A 23,290-nucleotide genomic window follows, 5' to 3' on the forward strand; every position below is an offset into this window, starting at 1 on the left:
TGTATTGTTTTTAATAAAAGTGTTTTTTATTGTATTTGATAGTGATTTTAAAAAATATTTTTAATTTTTCTAATATTTAAAAGATATATACTTTTTCAAAAACACTGACCACGAAATTAGCTCCGAGTAATTTCAAATCTTCTTTGAGAGTCCTATAAATTTTCCTTTTACCACTCCAATAATACATTTATTAACGATTGAGCTTCATATTATAATTTATCAAATTCATTGAAAGCGGAAAATTAATTGAGGGAGACCCAACCAAAACAATCAATCATATTAGAAAGACACGACATGATAACCTTCCTTAACTTCTGGCTGAGATACGAAATCGGTAGCCATCGCACAAGGACCTTTTATACATACTCCACATCCCATATAGGAAAATATTAAACTAAATCCCATATCTCTAAAACCTAGGAAAATCCGAACACCCACAGACATTGACCCACATTAATTAAAATTTTTTAAAATAAAATAAAAAATAAAACACACAGTCAAACCCCTAAACCTCCATTAGAAACTCCTTATCCTTCTCCAACTTCTCCATTGCACCAGCCTCCAACGATATCTCCATGTCAATGCTTCCTACCCCGGTCTTCCCCTGATACAGATACACCATTCCGTCAAATCTGTTGTTCGATCCACTTCGCACCCTCTCCGGCTTCCCAAACCCAAAGTCCACGTCGTACACCTTGAACCTCGGCGAGCTTCCCACCGCAACGCAGTTCACTCCGGCGTCTTTGAACTGGAATATTATTGGGTTGCTCTCCCAATCATCGTTGCGCTTGTTGATGACTTTCGCGTCGTGCGTTACTATCGCTTTTTGAATCATCGCCGCGGCGAACTCCGGTGGGTTTGCGTAGAGGAGTCCGGCGGCGGTGACGGTGAAGATGGCTTGAATCAGGTTGCCGAAGTAGGACTCCGGCATGGGAGGGTCGACCCTCTTGCGGCAGTCGGCGAAGACGGTGTAGACAGTGACGTCCTCGGGTTTGAGTTGGCGAGCGCGTGTCACGGCGAGCCACACGTGCGTGGAGAGCGATTGGAAGGTGGAGAAGGGTTTGGAGCCATCGGATGGGGTTTTGTTGAGCGTGGACTTGATCTGGTTGATTTGAGATTCCGAGAATCGGAAGATGCGCTCGCGGAGAAGCGGCGGTGGCCCCGCCGTGCCGTTTGGAGGGGCGGCTGCGGGGTTGAGAGGGAGGTCGAGCTTCACGCGCGTTTTGCGCGCTTTGGTGCGCTCGAGGAACGGTGGGACGGAGACGGAGTCGGCTCCGTTGCAGATCTCGGCCCACGAGCTCATGAAGTGCCACGTGGAGGTACCGTCGAGGATCGCGTGGTTGAAAGCGCATCCCAGTGCGAGTCCATCTCTTAGCTTGGTGAACTGCGGATCATGACAGAAAAATAATTAGTTGGCTCACGGTAACAAACTCAAAATTGGAGCCAAATGGAGGTTCCCGGGACGGTAACAGTGAGTAATTGTCATAAATGCATCTGTGGATGCTTGCATACTCGCGAAAGTAGTTTGTAGCTTCTGACTCGCTCTAGTAGACTGACACCTGGATTCTCCGTTTTCCGATGCAAAATGAATGGCAGCTGGCACATCTAAGTGTTTGAAAAAGGCGAGTTCAGACTTTTATCTAGAGCGGTGCGTACGGGTATTACCCAGAGCTGAACCTGCCTTTATGACACTACCGTGGGCGCGATACACCCAATCATGCCTCCACCTTCAAACCCTCAAATTTTTACTTATTTATTTATTTGTTTTAAATTCATTTATTACCTATTCTATCATAATTAGAAAGATAAAAAGATAATAAAATAAAATTAAATTAAAATGGGCTTTTAGGCCCACAACAAAGGCCCAAAAAATTTAATAAATCAAAAATACCCATACCATCAATTTCTCAAAAAAGCATAAGAAAAAAAATTAGGCATGCCGTCCTTGTATTAATTGAAGTAGTTGAATAACCTAGGACAAGAAATTTTCTTCTAGTCCATGCTTTTCAAGTATTAGGAGATCATTCTTTTTGTACTAAAGAGGCATATGACTACTTTGAATACAACATTACAAGTATGAAGTTTGGTAAGTGACATGCCCCTACAAAGATCCCAAAAAGCGAGAGTTCATAATATATATTAAGAATTTTAAAATAAAAATAAAATATTATGTTCTTAAATATGCACAAAATTAAACAATTCTCGACTTTATCTTAACTAATTTATACCATATTATATAAATATTATGCTAAATGATACAATCTCTCCGTTCTCTGATCAGAAACGGATCCTAAAATCATTATCAAACATCATTATAATCGATAATGTGACCAATAATTTCTCGACTATTAATGATATATTTGATTTGGAAAAAAGAAAAAAAAATACAAGGAATTATATTTAGGAGAAAAAATAAAAAATAAAATAAATCTCCCTCTCCACAAATGGATCTACATTTCGATATGAGACCTTGGTTTTAAGGTGGTGAAGTACAATAAATTCATGGACAATAAGCTTGGTAGGTGGGTAAAAGAATGGGGAAATGATTACCTTCTTCTTATCATTTCTGTTTGGTTGGTGGGATTTAGGAAACATGACAAAAGAGAAAATAAGTTAGAGGTGATGCTAACTTTTTCCTTAAATTTTCTCATCAAACAAAGAGAGCAGAAAATGAATTAAATAAATAAAATTTCATTTGTAATTTCCCAAAATTTTTTATATTAATGTTTTAGTAAATAAAAATTTAAATGACTTGAAGGCAATGAAACAGTTCTGACAATAATACATTGTCCTTCCATAAATAAACCCAACAAATTTAAGGGTACCCCTATAATTTTAGGCCTGATTTGGACCAAAAAGAGAAGAAAAATAAAGAAAAAATCAATGCAATTGAATAGAAAATAAATAAATTGTTACCTGTAGGACCAGGAGGGGTTTATGAAGACCCTCAAAGTTCAAGACTTGGGTGTATGGCACCATATCCTTCATCATGCTTGTGCACTCCACATCTGTTAGATCAGAGACACTGATCTGGTCAGCACTTGCTTCCAACACTTCCACACCCTCCATTTCATCATCATACACAACCTTAAAGACCCCATCTTCGTCCTTCTCCAGCTTCCCAGCCAACTGATAAAACTCTTCCAAAACTACCCCTAACCCATCCTTCAATCTACCCACCATGTCCTCAAAGTCAGACCCCTTGTAGAATAGCAGCTTTTGGTTATAGTAGAAGGCCAAATATGGGAGATCAAATGTGATCAACTGACACTCTCTTCTCCCAAGCTTCTTAGTGGGCATAATGTGGGACTTTCCATGGACAGACACCTTCACAACCTCATCTTCCTCCTTCTTCACAACTTGACCAGCTGCCATGGTTGATGAGATGAAGAACCCTAAAAGCAAAGGAGAGAGAGTAGAGGTTTGGGGAGTGAAGAGAGAGGGATTAAGGGATACACTTATAGGGGAGTTTTCATTTGATATGGTTGGAAGGTGCATTTATGGAATGCATGAGAGCAGTTGTAGGCCATTTAATGGCTCTTTTTTCTCCTCTGTTGGTCTAGGTGGATGTTGAGTAAAGACGCTATGGAATGGCTGAGCCCAGCTCCACTTTCTCTCTCTCAGAGCCTTTAATGTAATTTCACTATCTTCTTTTTTAAAAGAAACAAAATCTCAATTAAGGCACCCTGGGCCAGTGGCATTGACAATCGTTACAAAGAATCAAGTTTTTGGGGGCACTTTCTAGCTATAAAACATTTTAGTAGACAATATTCTGCCCAAGAGAAAACCCAAATCATTCTTGAATTTCAAGGCTCAATTTGACCTAACCATAACTTCCTGCATTTAAAAGATTGATACGTGGTGGGAAACACCCGTAATATCATTTATAATGATCTGTTTTCTAAAGCATAGGTATTATCGACTTAGGATTTAAGTTCATACAAGTTGGTTTTTTGTAAAATTTCTAATATGACTCATAAGGAACTTTTTTTTTTGTTTTTATATTACCTTTTAAAAGTTATGATTCTGTCTTTAACTTCAACTTCTAACAGTCAAAACTACAAAACTAACCAAACCAGAACTTAGAAAAATATCGAAAATTTCTTTTCTTAATAAACACGAATTCTTGTACCAAGGTTTGTAAATTACCTTTATGCCCCAATTTTCAAATTTGGGAGAATATGTTTTGTTTTTTTACAATAACTAGTCCTAGTCTCTTAGAAGAAGAAATTTGATTTTGATAGGACTATGTATGCTTTTTCAAAGTTGGGGTTGAGTGAACCATTGATAGGAACCTCATGGACATAGAAAAAGTTCCCAAATGTGACCTTCATCAATCCATTTCCAAATGCAGACCAAAAATTGATGAACCCATGAGGTTGTAAAATTAATAAGTTGTGAAAAGTGGTTGACAATGTACACTTTCTTTGTTAAGAATTTTTCATTTTGGGAGTAAGGAAAACACTTGGAGAGAAGTATTGAGTTGCATGGGTAAAAGGGCCATCCCCAACTTCATTTGCAGCTAATTTTCATGGGCTTGAACCAATTAAAATTACTCATCTTTATGGTCATGGGGGGCTGAGGGGTTGTTGAGGTTTAAATGTGTCCCTTCCGACTCCTTCTCTGGCTGTCTCAGTATGCAACTTAGTGTGAACTACTTCAGAATTCATTTCTTGTCTTGGAAGAGGCTGTCATGTGTGATTCATTTATGCCACTTTGGATCCTGTTTTATTGGTTTTTAAAAGCTAGAATGCTTTCATTTCTTTTAAGAGATTTTATTTTATGGGCATTTGGGATGGTTGTTAATTTTTTTTGTCTGCATTTGCAGTAGTATGATAACCAAAAATTAAATAGTGTTTTTATATGTATTATGTTTGAGTGAAAATGCCAACTTAAGTGAAATTTAGACTGTTACATAAAAATACAAACAGATGAGAATAGAGAGAGTGTACATATAACACCGTCTGACTGATGATGCTTTTTCGATATTGTATTAAAAAAACAAAAATACTTTTTTTATTTTTTTCGTATCCGGCTTTAAAAAAGCAAAAAACATGAACATCTCTTATTTTTCAAAATAAAGTAAACCACATAAAGAAGTAAGAAAAAAAAAAAACTATCATGAGAAGATTTTACCCGTTTTATTTATTTATTTTTTTAAAGTGTGTTACTTAAAACATAGTTTTAAAAGGATGGTTGTAAAAATATGAGTAACATTTCGATATTATTAATTTGAAATAACAATTTTGGTTTAACTTCAAATTTGACATTAGGGTAATTAAAATAGAGGTAAAATGTAGATGTGAAATTAAAAATATTTATTTGATATTCCTAATTAATGAAAATAGCATGATTTTGAATTAATGGTTCATATGAAAGGGTTCACTTCAAGGGGCCTCCCACATCTACCCCATCAATGCTATTTAACATTAAGAAGATGGTGCCCTCTCTTTGGGTGGATGGGTCATGCACTCTATAGGTAATGGAAAATGACTTGTTATTCATTGACAATTTGACATACATGGCTACACCTACATCTTGGAATTTCAATTTCTTCTTCATTTCTTATATGGAATTTGAATATCAAAATTTATGGTGCAAAAAACAAAAAACAAAATTGAATTTGGGTCCTTAAAATAATAAATAACTAAATAAATAGCTTTCTTGATTGAGGATTGACATGTCATGTGGGATTTTTTTGGCCCTATTGCTTCCTGCCATTACTACATGACTTTAGATTATAGTTGCTTTTTGAAAATAAATTTAAAAAGGGGATATTAATTATGTAATTTTATTTCTCTTTGGTTAAAGATGAAGGGTCTATTTGGTAATTATTTTGAAAAATAGTTTTTAAGAACAATTTTTGAAAACTATTATTTAGTTTTTGTAGAACAAAAGTCTGTTTAAAAACCTAAATTTTTTTTTAACTTATTTAATATTTTTAAATATGTTTTAAAAAGAAATTTTATATCTAATTCTATATATTTGTAAAATTATTTCTTAAAACAACCCTCAGAAAACAAGTAAAAATAATATAAAACAATTAAGAGATGTTCTCTGAAAACATTTTGTTTTCTATTCTTAAGATTACCAAACGTGTTTTCTCTGTTTTTTGTTTTGAAAAATAGAAAATTATTCTAATAAATATTTCTCAAACAAGTTCGAAAATTCTCAATTTTTTTTATTTAAAAAAATCATAATGTCATAATAATCACATTGACATTTAGTGGTATGTTTTCAAGAAAATATGGTTTTTTAAAATCAAATTTAGTAATATTTCGGGATGTAAAGTATTTATTGCTTGTAGTTAATGAACCAATAAATCACAAAATATATGATATTGTTTGTTAAAATTCTCAAATTTAATATAGTTTTTTAATTCAGTTTATCTATATACTCTATCAAACTGATGATCATTTGTATGCATTTTCACTTTCTAATTTTAAATAGAAAACATGAATGATAACATTTTTTTTTTCTAACATTAATTTATGCTTCAAAAAAGCATTATTATCAAGTTTTGTGTAGTGGGATAAGGGATATTGTTTAGTATTTAAACCAAAAATAACCACAAAAAAAAAAAAAATCAAATATTTTTTGTTAAAAAAATTATATATTTTTTTTTAAAATAAAAATATAAGGCCTGTTTGGCCATGTTTTCTAAATTGTTTTTAAGTTAAATAACAAAAAAAACTGTTTTTAAAAATAAGTTTTAAAAAAAAAAAGATCAAATGGGCCAATATTTTCCTTTTGGTTTTTAAAAAGGGTGAAAATTTTTCTTACTTGCTCTCTAAAAATAATTATCTATTTCACTTTATTTTTAAAATTTATTTTCAAAAAATAATGGCCAATCAGTGAAATTTTTAAAAACAACTTAATATTTTTAAAAACAAAAAATTGTTTTTAAGTCACACCATCAAATCAGGCTCATAGACTCGTGAAAATTGTTGTTTGAAGTTTTGTAAAAAAAATAAATAAATAAAAGTTTGGAACTTGAAATGTTTTTGTCTTATTTTTTATATTTTTAAATATATATTTTTTAAAAAATTAACTTTTATAAACAAGTCAAAAACTACTAAAAATATTATAATAAACACCCTGTCTCCCCGATTTTTTCTGTTTTCTAATTACCAAATATGTTTTCTTTTATCTTTTTATTCTCAACATCTAATAAACCAACATAGTGTTGATATTCTTTTGTCAATATTTTTTTTTCCTATTTTTTGTTATGTTATTGGTAACCGACTATTTATTAAGCACATGGCTCCACTTGAAATGACCTTATTTGAAAATTACACATTAATTAATGGTATCCAACCTACTAAGATTTTGACCTGCTAACAACTCATTAACCAAAAACTATTTTCTATGTACGTACTTTCTTTCATGGAATCCTTTTTCCTCATTGCCCATGAATAGCAACCACTATATATTGAAAATGGAACGTCACCTCAATATTGATAGCAATAGATCACCATGGAAATTGCTTACCACTCTTCTATTTCTCACAACCTTGTTTCTTCCCAAAAAAAAATGATAATTGCTCTCTAATCTATGAAAAAAAAATTGGAATGCTAAGGTAATTTTTAAGTCTTGAATCATTTTATGGTAATATTTTAATGATTCTTTTTCTTGTTTATATATATTTTATTTCATAAATTACTCGAAGTTTGGTTTTCGAGATTGTTGATATGAATAAGGAAAAAGTGGGTTTTGATTCACTAATTTGAAAAAATATAGAAAAATGAATTTCGACTTTTATAAATTAGTTTTATCTTCATCCATTTAAAACTATTTTAAAATATATGCATTTTTCATAAGTCAGACAATTATTTCTTAAAATACCCTTTTATTTGATAATGTTAAATAAAATTATCAAAAAAATATCATTATAATTTGATAAAAATATCTTACAAATAAAAGTATATGACAATAAGTTTTAGTTGAAACTTACGTATTTATTTCAAACATATATTTTCCTACTAAAATCTTTACAATGCAAACAAATGTAGGTCATGAGTCTAAATAAAGAGGATGCCCAAAACGTTCTCGTGTTATGCTTGTACATTTAAATGTTTACGAGATTATGAAATAATAAAATTAGTAATAAAAGTTTAGCTAACCTATGGTTATTTGAAGATTGTAACCAATTTTTTATATGAAGTAGGTAAGTGATGAGAGGTGGGTTTATGCAATAAATGAAAAAATTCAATTAATCGATAAAAACAATACATATGAGCCAACTACTCAACAAGTTGGAAAGAAACAATCTATTAGTATTAAATGAGTTCATAAGACGAAGTACAAACTCGATGGTAAAGATAATCAATTTTAGACTAGATTGATGGCAAAAGGCCACAAATAGTAGGTATCGATAATTTTTAAGTTCTTATACTAGTTGCCAAACTAAACATCATTGGCATAAAAAATTGAACTTATAATTCAGAAAAAAGTGAAAAATTATTTTAGTTAAAGTAAATGTCACATACTTGGTATAGGCAGAGTGAGACATTTATTTATTGTAGCAAAGTTTTCGAAAGTGTTCTTCTAATCATACACTCTACACAAAAGTTAAATTCTTATAGCGATATAATTGTTATATACCTATATAACATTATTTGATTTTTATAAGAAATTGTCAAAAGATGTGTGAAGATTTCAAGGAGACGACGATCCAATAATTTGAGATAATAAATTTGGTACTAATGTCCTATTTTCTTAAAATTGAGGCTCGACAAGATAATAATATCTTTATCTCATAGAACAAGCATATCATAGACATTCTAGAATGATTTAAGATAATTAGCAACAATTTGCACCCCTACTATAAACTGATTAAAAATAAAAAATAATAAAATAAAGGACAAAAGAATTAGTAAATTTCACATAGTTCAAAATCATAGTAGGAATTCTTTATTGTTTTATTTCTATTGGATCAAATATGCTTTTAGAGTATAAATTACTAGTAGATTAATAAAAAAAAAACACATATAAGTTACACTTATGAGCAGTAAAACAAACTCTGAAGTTTAGAAATGACACTTATGATCATGAAATTTTATACTCCTACTTGAGCAACTTCATTTTGGTGTGCAACAAGGTCAATAATCAAAGCAACTTTGAAATACGTCGAGCAATTTAGCTTTATACGCTACTTAGTAAGTTGAATTATCAACAAAAAGATCCTATAAAGATTTTGTACGATAATAAATTTATCATTGCATTGCCAAAAAAATTGATGTTTTATAATAGAAGCAAACACATATGCATCAAGTTTTATTACATTAGAAAATTTGTGAAAAAAATGTGAAATCAAGCTCGAGTTTTGTAGAACAAATTACAGATATTTTTATAAAACTGCCACTATAGAATGTGTTTGAAAAATTAAACATGACATTAGATGTAATTAGCTTTAAAGTTCGGGTTAAGAAAAGTAATTGAAGAATTTTAAGAATTATTATTTATTTAGGTTTTTAATAATTCATATATAATCAATTTATTATATATATTTTGAAATAAATTGTGAAATCCAATGTAAAAATTGGTGACATTATTTTTAATAATAAAAATGAAAAATAGATTAAATTATTTTGATGAGCAAGTGGGTGAACCCTGGTCCATAATCTCCTTCACCACAAGGGTTCTCCCTCTATTAATGGTCATGAAACATAAGTATAAATGCTCTTCTAGCTCATCTAGCTGCTGGCTAAAGTTAGAGTCATTCTCCTTCAGCTGGCGCGCCACTTCTCCACTGGCTTGCAGGTTATCCTCTTTATGCTCCAACCAAAACCTAACCATTCCACTTATATGCTCCAGCTCATTGTTTAGCCTGGCCACAAGCCGGCTTATCATATCCATATCCTTGTTCAGTATGTAAGTTCCTTTGGCAGCTGCGTCAAGTTGAGCCGACCGCCTGGCTAATTTCCTAGTCGAGGCTAACTCAAATGAAGCCGCTATGAGACCTGGTGCAGCCACCAACATTGCTAAGGCGTGAGTTGTGGCGATTACAGCCACCGAAGCCGTTAGCGCGACAAGCAAAATAGCTGAGCCGCATTTTATGCTTTTGACGAGCTGGAGCTTGGCTCGAGCCTTGTCACGTCCTAACTCTAACCGCTTGAGTAAGCCAGAGCAGCCGGTTTGGATGACCCGAACCCGAGCCAATATTACTGGAAAGCGGTTTACGGGTAGTAACTCAGTGGCTCCATGAGATTCCAGGGTGGATTTCAAGGATCGGTACCAAACACGTATACGGTTAATATCCTTTAGCAGAAGGCTACACAGGAAAGAAGCGTTAGCCGTTTCAGAAAAGTATTCGGCTAGAATAGAGTGGTTTTTGGGTCTGCTTTGAGCCAAAGCCAATAGTTGAGTGACAGTGGGTTGGTCCGGATCTAAGAGATATTCAGCGAAGAGCCGGTAGGATGAGAGCCGAGCCGCAGTGGTGGACTCTATGGGAATTGACGTGGCGCTATCTCCATGGGTTACAGTAAGGACACGTGTCCAAAACTCAATGTATGATTCAGTGCGGAAGGCATTAGCATATTCTTCGCGATAATCCACATAATTAGGAAGATTAGGAGGGTTGGATCCGGAGACTGCATGATAAAAAACAAAATGGGATATCACAATCTTTTAATTTGTCACATCATACTACGTTAAATTACAACCCGACTCAAGGATTTAATCCAAAAACCAATTAATGTTTATTAAAAATACGTCAAATCATTACCAATATTTTAATAGACATTATTTAGGTGATCCATTTTCCAATTTAAGAACAATTCTTATAACTCGAACTCTTTACCCTTAACCTAATATCAATTATTAGATCGGGTTTTGATCGATTTTTTACTCTAATACTAGTTTTTGGATCAGACTTTCACCATCTAATATAACCATCAATTTATATTCAACAAAAATAAATCAAACATTTTATAGTATTCAACATAACAATCAAAAGTCGTATTTTAAGGGTACCCCCAAAAGGACATTACTATATCGAAAAATAACGATATTTTCATATACTAAATTATCACATTTCCTCAAAATGAAATTATTTTTAACTATCGAATACCACTCTAATAGTGAAAAATATAATTAATGAATCACATGCATAAACAATCATACCAAAGCACTTGCCCTATCCATGATATAAACTCTTAACACAAATTAGGGCAATCAACTTCTGAAACATGGGTACTTGGTACATCCCATGGGACACCCTGTTCTTCAGTACAGGGCTTCAATGGCATTAGTGGTGATGCGAGACTACTCCTAGACCCCTGTTCTCTCTTTTCTTTCATTCCAACTATCTTTGGAAGACATGGGGCTGTGGGGGATTCTGGTTGTTGGGTTATGCTAACCCTAGCCATTCTCAATCAATGCTATTAACTTCACTCATGTTGGACCAATTTCTATTTCTCACATTTTGTACCCACTAAATTTCTAGGGTAGATGTGGCCTGTTTGGGCTTATTTTGGGTTCTTTTTTACCTCCCTAGGGCCTAGCCAATTTGCTACTTTTTCTATCATTTTAGAAATGACAATGATTTTATTTTTTTTCCAAAAAAGAAAACATTTTTAGTATATTTTTCTTTATTGGAAGTAGATAGTAATATAAAACTATACAATTTGTTCTACAAAAAGATCAAACAATTTTAATAAAAACTAGTGTTGGACCTACATTTAACCAAACATGAATTTGTTGAGTTGAAATATTAAATCAATGTAATTTAGAAAAATAATTATAACTTAATACTATGTTTCGTCCATAAAAAGTATTAAGAAAATAAAAAAATTGTTAATTTTTTTTCTTAAAATAACTTTTAACAAAAGAGAATACAAATAAATAAAATTAAAGTATAAGTATACCTACGAATCGACTTTAAGATTCATTTTAAGGAAATAGAGGAATAAATTTTTTAAAAGTTTTCTCGTGTTCTAGGAGTTGAAAACAAACTTTTATTTACATTTTTTTAATTTCATATTGTTAAAATATTTATATTTTTAAAATGTAAATTAAATTATTGATATATTCTGAAAAGGATAAATTTTTGAAAAAATATTTTTGAAAGAGTTTTCTAAAGCCTCCACATGTATAAAAAGAACCATTGGTTTTTTTTTTTTTTTTCTATTTTTACAAGTAAAATTAATATTATTTTATGTGATGAAATAAACCTAAATATTAAAAAGTAATGAAAATGTCTCTAAGAAAATAATAACAAAATAATTGAGATGATTTTTTCTTTTCTGACCATGAAAAGAATCAGCCACTACTTTGGGCCATTTGTATGGATTAAAATGGGCGCCTATGGGCCTTTGTGGCCCATTTAAAACTTTTTCAATAGGAGTATCTTAGGCCCTATCTCTCCATACGTGGCAGCCCAAATCCTTGGGCCCACCCAGCCCAGTGGTGGTGGCATGAATGGGAGAAAAATAAAGGCTAGTGTAGATAAAATAAAATATAAATAAAAATGAAAGTATATATTTGAAGGACAAATTCACAGTTTGTCCGTTTATTAAGGCCTTGTTTGGATTGACTTCTAACAAGTAAAAATACATTTTTTTCATCTCTTGACATATATGTACATAAATTTATCAAAAAAATTTATGATTTAATAAAAAAAACTTAAAATAAATGGTTAATTGATTAAAAGGGTCATTAAAAACCCAATTTTTGAAATTCAACTTTTCATCATTTTTCTAGCTTCATTTGGACAAAAATGTTCTCATCATTTTCTCATAAAAATAACCACATCTTTTTAAACCTAAATATAAATACTTAAAATATTAAAGGTCCTTTATGTCAAAAATTGATTACTTTTCAAGTAAAAACATGAAAATTTAAATTTACAAATTTAGAAATTATTTTATCCCTTTTAATCAAGTAATTCTAAAATAAAAATAAGCACATAATTAGTTCTTACAAAAGTTTGTTTTAAATGATATAAAAAATTATTTGATTTAAAATTAAATTAAATAAAAATGACAAATAAAAGGAAAAAAATGAAGAAAAAAATAGGTGTAAAATCAATAATTTTTTCTATATGCTAACCTAAACTTTTTTTTTACTCATTTTAGCTATTTTATATAAAAATTAAATAATTTAAAAATAAATAACTTTTTAACTAATTTTAATTATATATTTTTTATAACTAAACTATATACGATAAAATCACTTTCTTTAATATTTTTTTCCTTTTTTTTTTATATTTTCATAAACCCAACATAATCAAAATATGAAAATGAATAAATAAATACATGAATAAAAAAATATGCATACCAGAGCATGAAAGGAATTTTCGGATGCAAATGCTGATTCTTTTCCTCATTCTGCTTCTTCAAATGCAAATTTCAGGTTAGAGATGAAGAAAATTTGGCTTCAATGGTTGGATTCTACACAAGTCTGGAGAAGGAAGTGAAAGGAAAATGGAAAGGGGCTCTTTATAAACCAAGAAAATAGTTTCTTGCTTTTGCTTGTGGGAAAGGTGAGCTTGAAGTGCAAGCCAAGGACTTGCCTACATTTTCATACTTACAAGGAAAATGCAAATATTTGATTATTATTATTATGATCATATTTTCCGGGGAGTGAACTGTTTGGAAGGATGGAAATTTTTGTGGGAATTAAAGCTTAAACACGTGGGATAATTTGTATAGTTCTAGAAAACATTAATGTGCAATCGAAGTCTATGGAGATAGATTGCTTGTTTTAACCACCACCCATAATATTATTTTCTTAGTTGAATGAAATATGCCATAAAAAGAAAAAGAGAAAGAAAATAGATTAAAAAGAAAAACTTATTATAAAAAAAGACGAATAAGCAATAAACATTCGAATAATGTATAAAATCTTGCTAACTAGATCAAATATGGGATATTTGATTGAAAGCGATAAATCATAAATCCAAATACTAAGTGAGTGTTCGGTGAATCAACTTAATAACTTAAAGTGATTTAATAACTTAATTTAAGTTATTAAGTAAATTAAGTATGTTTGATAAAATAAATTAATGATATAATTTAAAATAAAAAATAACTTTAAGTAATAAGTAAAAATAATTAACTTATTATTAAGTCCACATCCCTATTTTTACTTTTTTTTACCTCTATTTGTCTTAATTACTTTTGTAATCTTTTTTTGCTACTCCACAACACTTCCATTGTTACATTATCTTCTTTATCCTAGTTATAATTTATGAGAATGAATATGTTAATTTGATGATTTAAAATAAATTTTAAGTTAATTTTATCAAATAACTTTCATACTTAAAATAAAAATTAAGTAATAAGTTTTAAGTCAACAAGTTAAGTAAAAATTAACTTAAAGTCAACTTAAGTCACTAAGTAATAAGTATTAAGTCTTACCAAATACGACTAACATTCACTTAGTAAAAATGTAAAATATTTAATTACTTAAGTATTGGTTTGATTATAATTTCTGTTTTCTATTTTTAAAATCGAAAAAAATGATAACTTTTATATAAGATATGAAAACTATCACATTCTACATAGAAAGAGTGATAACATTAAAAATTATTTACAAAAATTGAAGTATATAAAAAAAAAAATTAGTATCTCAATTTTAAAATTTTTCAAAAGTGATTTTTAAACTATAAAATAATTTATTTAAAAAAAATATTTTACTTTTATATGTTATATATTTTTAAAATAAAAAAATAAAAATTATACTAGCATTTATATACTAATTTTATATCAGTATTAATATTTTACTCATTTTATTTAAAATATGTTATTTATATATAATTAAACTATACCTCAACAAGATAAAGAGGAAGAAAATAAAGTTATTAATCTCACATCAATTATGGGTAATATTTGTTCTCTAACTAAATAAAAATAGTTAAAATATTTAATTTATTCTATTAAGTTAAACTTAATAGATTAATATCAACTAGTAAAGTGAATTTGTTATGAATAGATTTCATTTAGTTATATTCATCGATATCAAAAAATTATTTTTAATAGAGTTAAAAAAAATCCAATATTTTATCTTTTTTTTTTTTTCCAAAGTCATTGCAAAAATATGAATGAAATATAAATTCAATAGCTTTGAAAACCATGGAGACGTCAATGACTATTAATTTTATACCCCCGTCAAATTGATGGATTAAAATAATATTTCAATACTTAATTTTCAATTTTATCAAATGCCAAGTTAGTGGATTAATTTTTAATTTTATCAAATTCCTTGTTACTTTTAAATCACAAATAGTTTACAAAATTAATTAATTTTAAATCTAAAAATGAATTGAAGTTTGTATCAACTATGTTTCCTAATTTCAAACCTTAGTGATTTAGGAAACCAAGTTTGTATCAACTATGTTTCCTATTCATGTCCACTTTCTATTTTCTCTCATGAGCCAATTGGATTACCATCCAAAAAAAAGTGAAATTAGAAATAAATTACACAAAAATAGAAATTCTTAGTTTACACCAAATCTATGATTCTATCTATAAATAACTACTAGGACTCAAATTTAGCTCAAGAAATTTGATGTTACTTTCTATTTCTACTCAGATTTCCGCTCTATATATTCTCTAAAATCCAAGGTTTTTCCAGTTTCTGCTTAGAAGAAGAAGATGGTAAAGCTTGAAGATATGGAGGATGTAATGATGAAGAAGGACCATTGGGAGAAGTTTGATGCCCTGGTAGAAGTAGCGTTCGTTGCCGGACAGCAAGAGGAGGACGAAGAACGAGAGAAGAAAATGAGAGAAGAGATGGAGAAAGCTGTTTCATTCCTCTCTCTCGCCGCGAAGAAGCATTGTAAGACCGTGCCGAGACCATATCAGCAGCCGAACATGGAGCCACCTCCGGAGATGCCGGAGAGGTTCAGAAGGAAGATAATGGAGATGGGGGGAGAGAATGTGGCGTTTGTGATCGAGAAGATGCTGTTCGAGACGGACGTGAGCGCGGGGCACAACCGATTATCGATGCCCATGTGCCAAATCAGGCAGGACTTTGTGACGAAGGAAGAGAGGAGGAGGTTGGACTCGACGGACGCGAACATAAATGGAGTGGAGGTGATTCTGGTAGAACCGTCCTTGGAGGACGACGAAGTGATGCTGAAGAAGTGGAAGATGAAGAGGAACTCGATTCTGTATGTGCTGATAAAGAACTGGAACTCTGTTGTGAAGAGGAATGGACTGGGTGCTGGGGATGTGGTTAGGGTTTGGTCGTTTAGGGTTGGGTCGAAGTTGGGTTTTGCCCTGGTTAGGGTTGGAGATGAGGAACATGAAGGCAAGAAAGGCAAGTCGACGGGGAAGAAGAAGAAGGATGGTGGGAGTGGAAGTGGGAGTAAAGGGAAAGAAGTTGAAGACAATGGTGGCAATGAGACTTGGATCCACTAGCCATGCATACGTGATGTGTTCTTAGGGTCACATTTGTAATTTGAGGGGTTTTTTTTTTTTTTTTTGGAAAATTATCTTATATGGGTTTTTGAGTCCTGTAAGAGTTAGGACCTGCAAGGGTTTTTGAGTCCTGTTAAGTGTAAGGTCTTGTAAGGGTTTATGAGTCATGTTTGGGTTAAGTCACCAAATTTCATTGGGAAAATTTAACTATAAGATAGTTCAAATTTTCTCATTTGTTTGCCTTTTTTCTCCCAAAGCTCATAGCCATTTATGATCATAATAATGTATTAATATTAAAACCAATGTGGCACGATGGGGGCACCTCTAAGTCTATTATGTTTGCTGTAAAACATAGGTATATATGACACATAATGTATTGATCTTATAATATAAATATACTAAATTTGTGATGTATTATGATATGATCAATTTTATTTTATTTTTATTAATTATTAATGTTGATTTTTTTATTATTAAAATGTTTTCTTGATAAAGGTAAAACAATTTAATATTTACGAAATCAATATAATAATAAATATAATGATTTTGTTATTTTGTGCAACCCCTCAATTCAAACCGATGCTTGTTACACCATAAGCTATTGTACCAAATGCTAGGGTATGGGTGTTTGGTATCCGCTGAACAAAGACAGGTTGTAATTGTATAGAAATATCTGAAAACCTATTTTAGGGATGCCCTAAAGCACTCATGGTATCATCATGAACATTCAAATCAAAACTGCGAAAGCTTAAAAACACACATTTCTAGATACTTGTGGATAATTGTGATACACTTGTTGACATTCCGTCCACAACAAACCAATTATATAAGACACCTTTTTTGTTTAGTTGTTATATACGTATACTTATGAGTTTTATTATAAGAATCATTGACAATAAAAATACACTTAATATATGATGGTAATTCATTGATATAATGTATTAATATGGAACCAATGTGGCGTGATGGGCACCTCTAACTTTATTATGTTTGTCACGTATGCATTGACCAAATTATATAGAAAACTTAATTATGACACATATACATTGAACTTATAATACAAATATGTTAAAATTAATTAGGACATGACCTAATTTTATTTATTTTTAATAATTATAAGTATTAATTTTTTTATTATTAAATTATTTTTTGATAGTTGTTGTTATTATTATTATTATGTTTGACTTTTAAATCCTTTTTGGGACTTTTAAAAATAGATTCCTTAAGGGGACTTCTAAGCTACATATGACTTAAATTAAAGAGTAAAAAAATGTGAGTACAATTTATTTTTTCTTTTGTATGAAATAAAGAATAAGAAAGCAGTGGACAAATTTTAATAAAAAAATGTGAGTATGATTTTTGTGATATTCTTTAAATTAAAGAATAATAATCTTCTGATTTGACCTCTCGAGGATTCAAATTTGACAATTATGTACTCTTACTTGACTTAATCAAGGGCCGACTAGGCTTGATCTTGACTCTTCCACATCGATAATTGATTTGTACCAAAATATATACTTATAAAAACACTAATGATTACGCTCTAGACTCGCAATAGGGACAAATCACTATTTATATCTTAGATTAGTGTTAATATCCATTTTGAGAACTAATGCACTATTTTTTTTTATAAAAAGGCAAAAAAAAAAAAAAAAAAGAGAAATGTGAGAATTTGACCCAATTTTGACTTATGAAATGAAATAAAGGTACGAATATAACGCATAAAGATGTCCTAGTATTTATCAAAGTGGAGTAAAGCAAGAACAATCACAAAAGCAGGTCAAATCGGTTTAAGGAGTATTAAAATTGATTTGTGGAGGTCAAACTAATAACAAAAAAAATGAAGTAACACAAACCAATGCCCAAAATTAATATTCCCATTTCAAAACCAATTTAGGAGGACAATGAAGATGCATTAGTAGTAGTTCACATTCAAATTCTAATTTGTAAAGTCTTAAATTAGTTTTGACAGTTCCACTTTAAAGAGAAATTGGTTTCACTAGAAATTCTTACAAGTTTCCGATTGAAATTCATATTTGAGACTTTACTTTTGTAATTATGGTTTTTTATACATTATTTTTGTTAAAGTGGCCAACGAGGTTAAGTGACATGTATTTTTAGGGTTAGATTATATATACTTTTCATTACTAGGTTAAAAGGAGTGTAGTTTCATATTTGGATTTTCACGTTCATATGTTGAAGACCTTTTGCTTTATTTTCAATAATACCATAGATTTCTTATTATCTTATGAAATTGTGTGAAAACTCAACCATGAGAGGCTATGAACCTTTCTTCTAGCAATGTAGCATAAAGGTGGAGGATTGGGACAAAGGGCTATGAGTATAGTAAGGCTACATTGGTAGATTAGGGTTTTGATGTTTAGTTTGAGGTAATGAGATCCTTGGCATAGTTTGGATTAGGTTAAATATAGTAGATGCTTGTTAAGGTACTACTAATACCTAGACACCACTTAAATCATAGGTTAACTTGAATTAATCTATGGTAATTAAGTCTAAGCCCAAATCTATAAGATGGATAAATAATTTGAATGCATGGACAGATTTAGGTTTTGTCAGATTTAGAGTCATAGGAAAACTCTTATCAATCTATAATGTCAATTATGTCGATATTAGAGGAGGGTATCCGGACATGACACGATATTCTTATCTTCTCTAGTTTTTATTGACCAAAATTTCTATGGAAATAAAGAAATTTCTAGTAAAACAAAAAAGTACGAATCAAGAAAATGGTGTCATCCCTGATGACCATGAAAATAAGTTTGAAGTTATTATAAGGAGACCTATGTTCTTATCTTCTCTATAAAGAAATTTCTAATAAAACAAAAAGTATGAATCAAGAAAATGGTGTCATCCCCGATGACCATGAAAATAAGTTTAAAGTGATTATATTATTTTCATATATCCACCCAAATCCATTTATTTTATTTTTTATTTAAACAATGAAAATCTTTCAAATATATAAATTATGTAAGTTTTTAATTTTTTTTTGGCAAGCCCAACCCACATTGCCACCACCTTAATCATTGTTTTCTAGGGAAAAAAGCCCATCTAAGCAAGCCCATATCACTACAATTTGAGCTCTACCTTAGATCCACACCCTGCGGCCTTGACCCCATCTCGGATGAGTAATGCATTTAAAGGCCTTTCTATTCGTCGTCCAACGTGGGATTGGTGATATTAGTTTAAAGAAAAACAATGAATCCCACCAAGTTTAAGAGATAATATGGGCGCCACTCGCCCACACACTTTTTAATGCTAAGCTTAGCAAACACAAAAAAAAAAATATCCTTTTCTAAAAAAATTTATAATATTAAATAAAAATAATGCAATATTTTTAAAAATCAAATAATTAAATTTTCTCTATTTTTAATATATTCACATTTAAACATTATACATATTTTGTTTAAATATAACGTCACATATTCGATGACTAATTTAACTAGTTAGTTATAAATCAATATTTTTTTTTGATTTAATAATAGATCTGATTCCAAATTTTATTTTATTTTTTTCTCTTACTATACTCATACAATAAACACACGATCAATTAAATAATTTTTTATACTTTGATATCATTTATTTAAACTTTGATTTGAAAATAAATAAATAAATAATAATAAACCTAGAATCTAGAAACTTCCAAATGGAAGACAAAGGGGAGCATGTTGTGGCATTATGCTCAATTTTGAGAAGAAATTCTATAGAAGGCAATTAGATGCCTAAATTCAACTTCAAGCATCTTTTTATTAATTATTATCATCCCATCAACCCTCCTTCCACTCACTTTTACGATTCGCCACCTCCACTCATTTCGGTCTGCCCATTTTTTACTTTCTGTTCATTTTCTTACGTCATATTAAAATTATTCTTACACATAATATAAATTATTTTCTTAAAAAAAATATACAATTTCTAGCGTAAAAATAAAAGCCTTAAAGAAGTCTGTATTACAAACCCGGCCCAAAAAGGGCAGTTTTCCGGACAAATTATTTGTCCAACACCATTATTGTTCATAGTATTATTCGAGGAAGGAGATGATCCAAAATCAAAAGTCATCACCATCGTAATCTTCCAAGTCATCACCATCGATCCTATCTTCCACGTCATCAGCAATGTGATCCTCCAACGCATCCACGCCCTCCGATATTGCCAGCCCACCCAAGACCCCTGCGACTGCGCCCACTGCCAGTCCCGTCCCCATCCCCATCCCTGACTTCTTCTGCGGCTGCTCCACCACCGTCTGTCCGTATGGCCCTTGTCCGTACGCCGGATCTCCGTATCTTGGCTGAGGCTGCCCATATGCCGGCTGTCTGTAGGGGTCTTGGCCGTAGGGGTCTTGGCCGTAGGGTGGTGCATTGGAGTAGTAAGGATCAGGTGGGGGTGCGCCGTATGGAGTGGCGTAAGCCGGGGAAGCCGCGTAGCCTGCGCCTCTGGTTCCCGCTGGCGGGGGCACGCCGTAAGGGGGTGAGTAGGCGGACCCAGGAGCACGGTAGCGCGGATCTCTCACGGAGACCTTAACTTCCACTTTGCCATGAGGGCGGCCAGAGGGGCGGCGGAGCTCGAGAGTGCGGATGGCCTGGGCGCCGAAGCCGACGTCATCGACGACGTCGCGGAGGAAGAGGCGAGCGGAGCCGACGACCGGCTTGGTGTCGTCTTCGTCATCGGCTTTGAAATGGACGACGTCGAGGTAGAGTGTGGAGTCTTCGATCCGGGAGGGCACTGGAATGAGTAGAGTCTCGTTCCAGCAAGGAAAGGTGTCGCCGTCGTTGTCGACTTTTGTGGAGAGCTTGGCGGCAGGATCCACCCAAACCACGACGTATGGCTTCAGAGAGCCGTGACGCCAGTTGACGTTCTTCAGATCTTTGGCGGAGGAGATAATCAGCTCTAGCTCGTAGCGACCAGCCATGGAAGGGGCAATAAGGGAAAAATAATGGAGAAAATGGTCGGACTGTCGAATGGTTGCTAGTCGTGGGTCAAGTATTTATAGGCTTTAATGTCTGCTTGCCCTTCGAAAATCTTGCCCCTTTTACCGTTATACCCTCCTACCCATGTTGGAAAGAAAAAAAAAAAAAAACAAATAAGAAACAACTTCTCTGTGAGTCAGACAACATTTTTCTAATCTTAAAATTAAACTATTTTTGAACATTTGGTGAGAGGGTATTTTGGTAAAAAATATATGGCAGAGGAGCTCAACTGGGGAAGGGCATAATAGGGAAAAGACTAACTAGGGAAAGGGTTTGGGCCCCACGGATTGCTTTCTCACTAAGCATCGAGATTGTCCTGATGCTCTGTCTTTATGCGCACTCGATGGTTGCGGAATTCTATTGGTGCAACCGGACAATGCCGGTGTCAGATGTCAATTGAGAGGAGATCGGCGTTGTCCGCATGAGGAATATTCTCGCATGACAGAGAAAGGTCTCGTAACGAGATTGGTCCTACGCGGAATAGACACGGCGACACTTGGGCCGGACCTTGTCAATTTTGTATCTTTTAGGCCCAAATTTTGGGCCACCAAGGCAGCCCATGGGCTTTTTGCAAGCCCACTATTGGCATCTTTCATCTACTTCACCAGGAAAAGTTCTTAATTTCTCTTCCAAGGTGGAACTGTTGAACATCAATGATTATTTGTCATGATTATAAAGCAATAAAAATTTTAATTTATTTACTTATGATGTTTTTATTCAATTTATATTATCATAATGTTATTAAGTCACTTCTTTTGTTATATGTTTCTTAAAATCATTTGAAAATTCAATTTCTAAAGTCTTAAAAATAAAATCACTAGTCTATGGTCTATGACTACTAAGTTTTTGCATTTTGTATAAAAGTTATTATCAATTTTCTATTTTAAAAACAAAAAGACACCATCAATCAGACGATGTCATGTATGCTCCTTCGAATTTTAATCATTTATACCTGAATTTGACTTGTTTTATATTCTTGAACTTGGAAGACCCAAAAGATTCTTCCAATATATCATTTCCGGGTCCAATGGAAGAATTTTATTTTTTATTTGTTCATTTTTAAAAAATTGTATTCCATTCTTACTTGCCATATAAAATATGGGAAATTGGTTACCGCCTCAACATGCTACATCTCCCCTAAAAATTTAGTTATTGTTTGGATATATTTCTTGTATTTTATACGTATAAATAACTTTTATAATAACTTTGATATAAAAAGTATGAATTTACCTTATATCCTTAAAAAATATTTTGTAATTAAACTTTGAAAACTAAGAAAGATCAAAGGAAAACTAATTTCTCATGTTAAAATAAAAACAAAATAACTCTGTTAATTTGAAGATGGTTCATGATTTTTGACGATGACACCATTTTCTTGATTGATACTTTTGGTTTTAATAAAAATTTCTTTATTTTCATAGAAATTTTGGTCAATAACAACTAAAGAGAAGATAAGAATAGTGTGTAATATTCAAATATCTTCCTCTGACATCGGCATAATTGACTTTTTATAGATTGACTAAAGTTGGCTTTAAATCCGATGAAACCTAAATTTGTCCATACATCCAAATTATTTATTCATCTTATAAATTTAGGTTTAGACTTAATTAGAATAGATCAAATCAAGTTAACTAATGATTAAGTGGTTTCTAGATATTGGTAGTATATTCACAAACATCTATTTTATTTCACCTAATCCAGACTACACCAAGGATCTCATTAATTATCTCAAAATAAACATCAAAACCCTAATATTCCAATCTAGTCTTATTGTACTCATTGCTTCTTCTTGTCCCAATCCTCCACCATCATGTTACATCACCATAAGAAAGGTTCATAGCCTCTAATGGCTAAGTTTTAACACAATTTTCATAAGAGAGTAAGAAATTGACGATATTATTGAAAAGAAAGCAAAAAGTCTTCAATATATGAACGTGAAAA

At 31.8% G+C, this 23,290-nt stretch overlaps 3 protein-coding genes across 3 annotated transcripts; all 3 read right to left on the reverse strand.

Moving 5' to 3' along the window:
• Window positions 1–242: 242 nt before the first annotated feature.
• On the reverse strand, window positions 243–3,441 carry LOC117934232 (BAHD acyltransferase DCR). The gene is made up of 2 exons (XM_034855896.1): window positions 2,917–3,441; window positions 243–1,384 (listed from the first exon to the last, which is right to left on the reverse strand). The coding sequence occupies exons 1-2, from the start codon at window positions 3,373–3,375 to the stop codon at window positions 506–508; spliced, it is 1,338 nt and encodes a 445-aa protein (XP_034711787.1). The 5' UTR covers window positions 3,376–3,441; the 3' UTR covers window positions 243–505.
• Window positions 3,442–9,486: 6,045 nt separating this feature from the next.
• LOC117934126 (UPF0496 protein At3g49070) lies at window positions 9,487–13,394 on the reverse strand. Its single transcript, XM_034855757.1, has 2 exons — window positions 13,279–13,394; window positions 9,487–10,592 (listed from the first exon to the last, which is right to left on the reverse strand). Exons 1-2 carry the CDS (start codon window positions 13,325–13,327, stop codon window positions 9,586–9,588), a joined length of 1,056 nt encoding a protein of 351 aa, XP_034711648.1. The 5' UTR covers window positions 13,328–13,394; the 3' UTR covers window positions 9,487–9,585.
• A 6,866-nt stretch (window positions 13,395–20,260) lies between these two features.
• Window positions 20,261–21,346, reverse strand: LOC117932966 (protein SRC2 homolog). Its single transcript, XM_034854296.1, has one exon. It carries the CDS (start codon window positions 21,289–21,291, stop codon window positions 20,431–20,433), a length of 861 nt encoding a protein of 286 aa, XP_034710187.1. The 5' UTR covers window positions 21,292–21,346; the 3' UTR covers window positions 20,261–20,430.
• Window positions 21,347–23,290: the final 1,944 nt, after the last annotated feature.

The sequence above is a fragment of the Vitis riparia genome, chromosome 16 (assembly GCF_004353265.1).
Source record: "Vitis riparia cultivar Riparia Gloire de Montpellier isolate 1030 chromosome 16, EGFV_Vit.rip_1.0, whole genome shotgun sequence".
NCBI classification, from domain to species: Eukaryota; Viridiplantae; Streptophyta; class Magnoliopsida; order Vitales; family Vitaceae; genus Vitis; species Vitis riparia.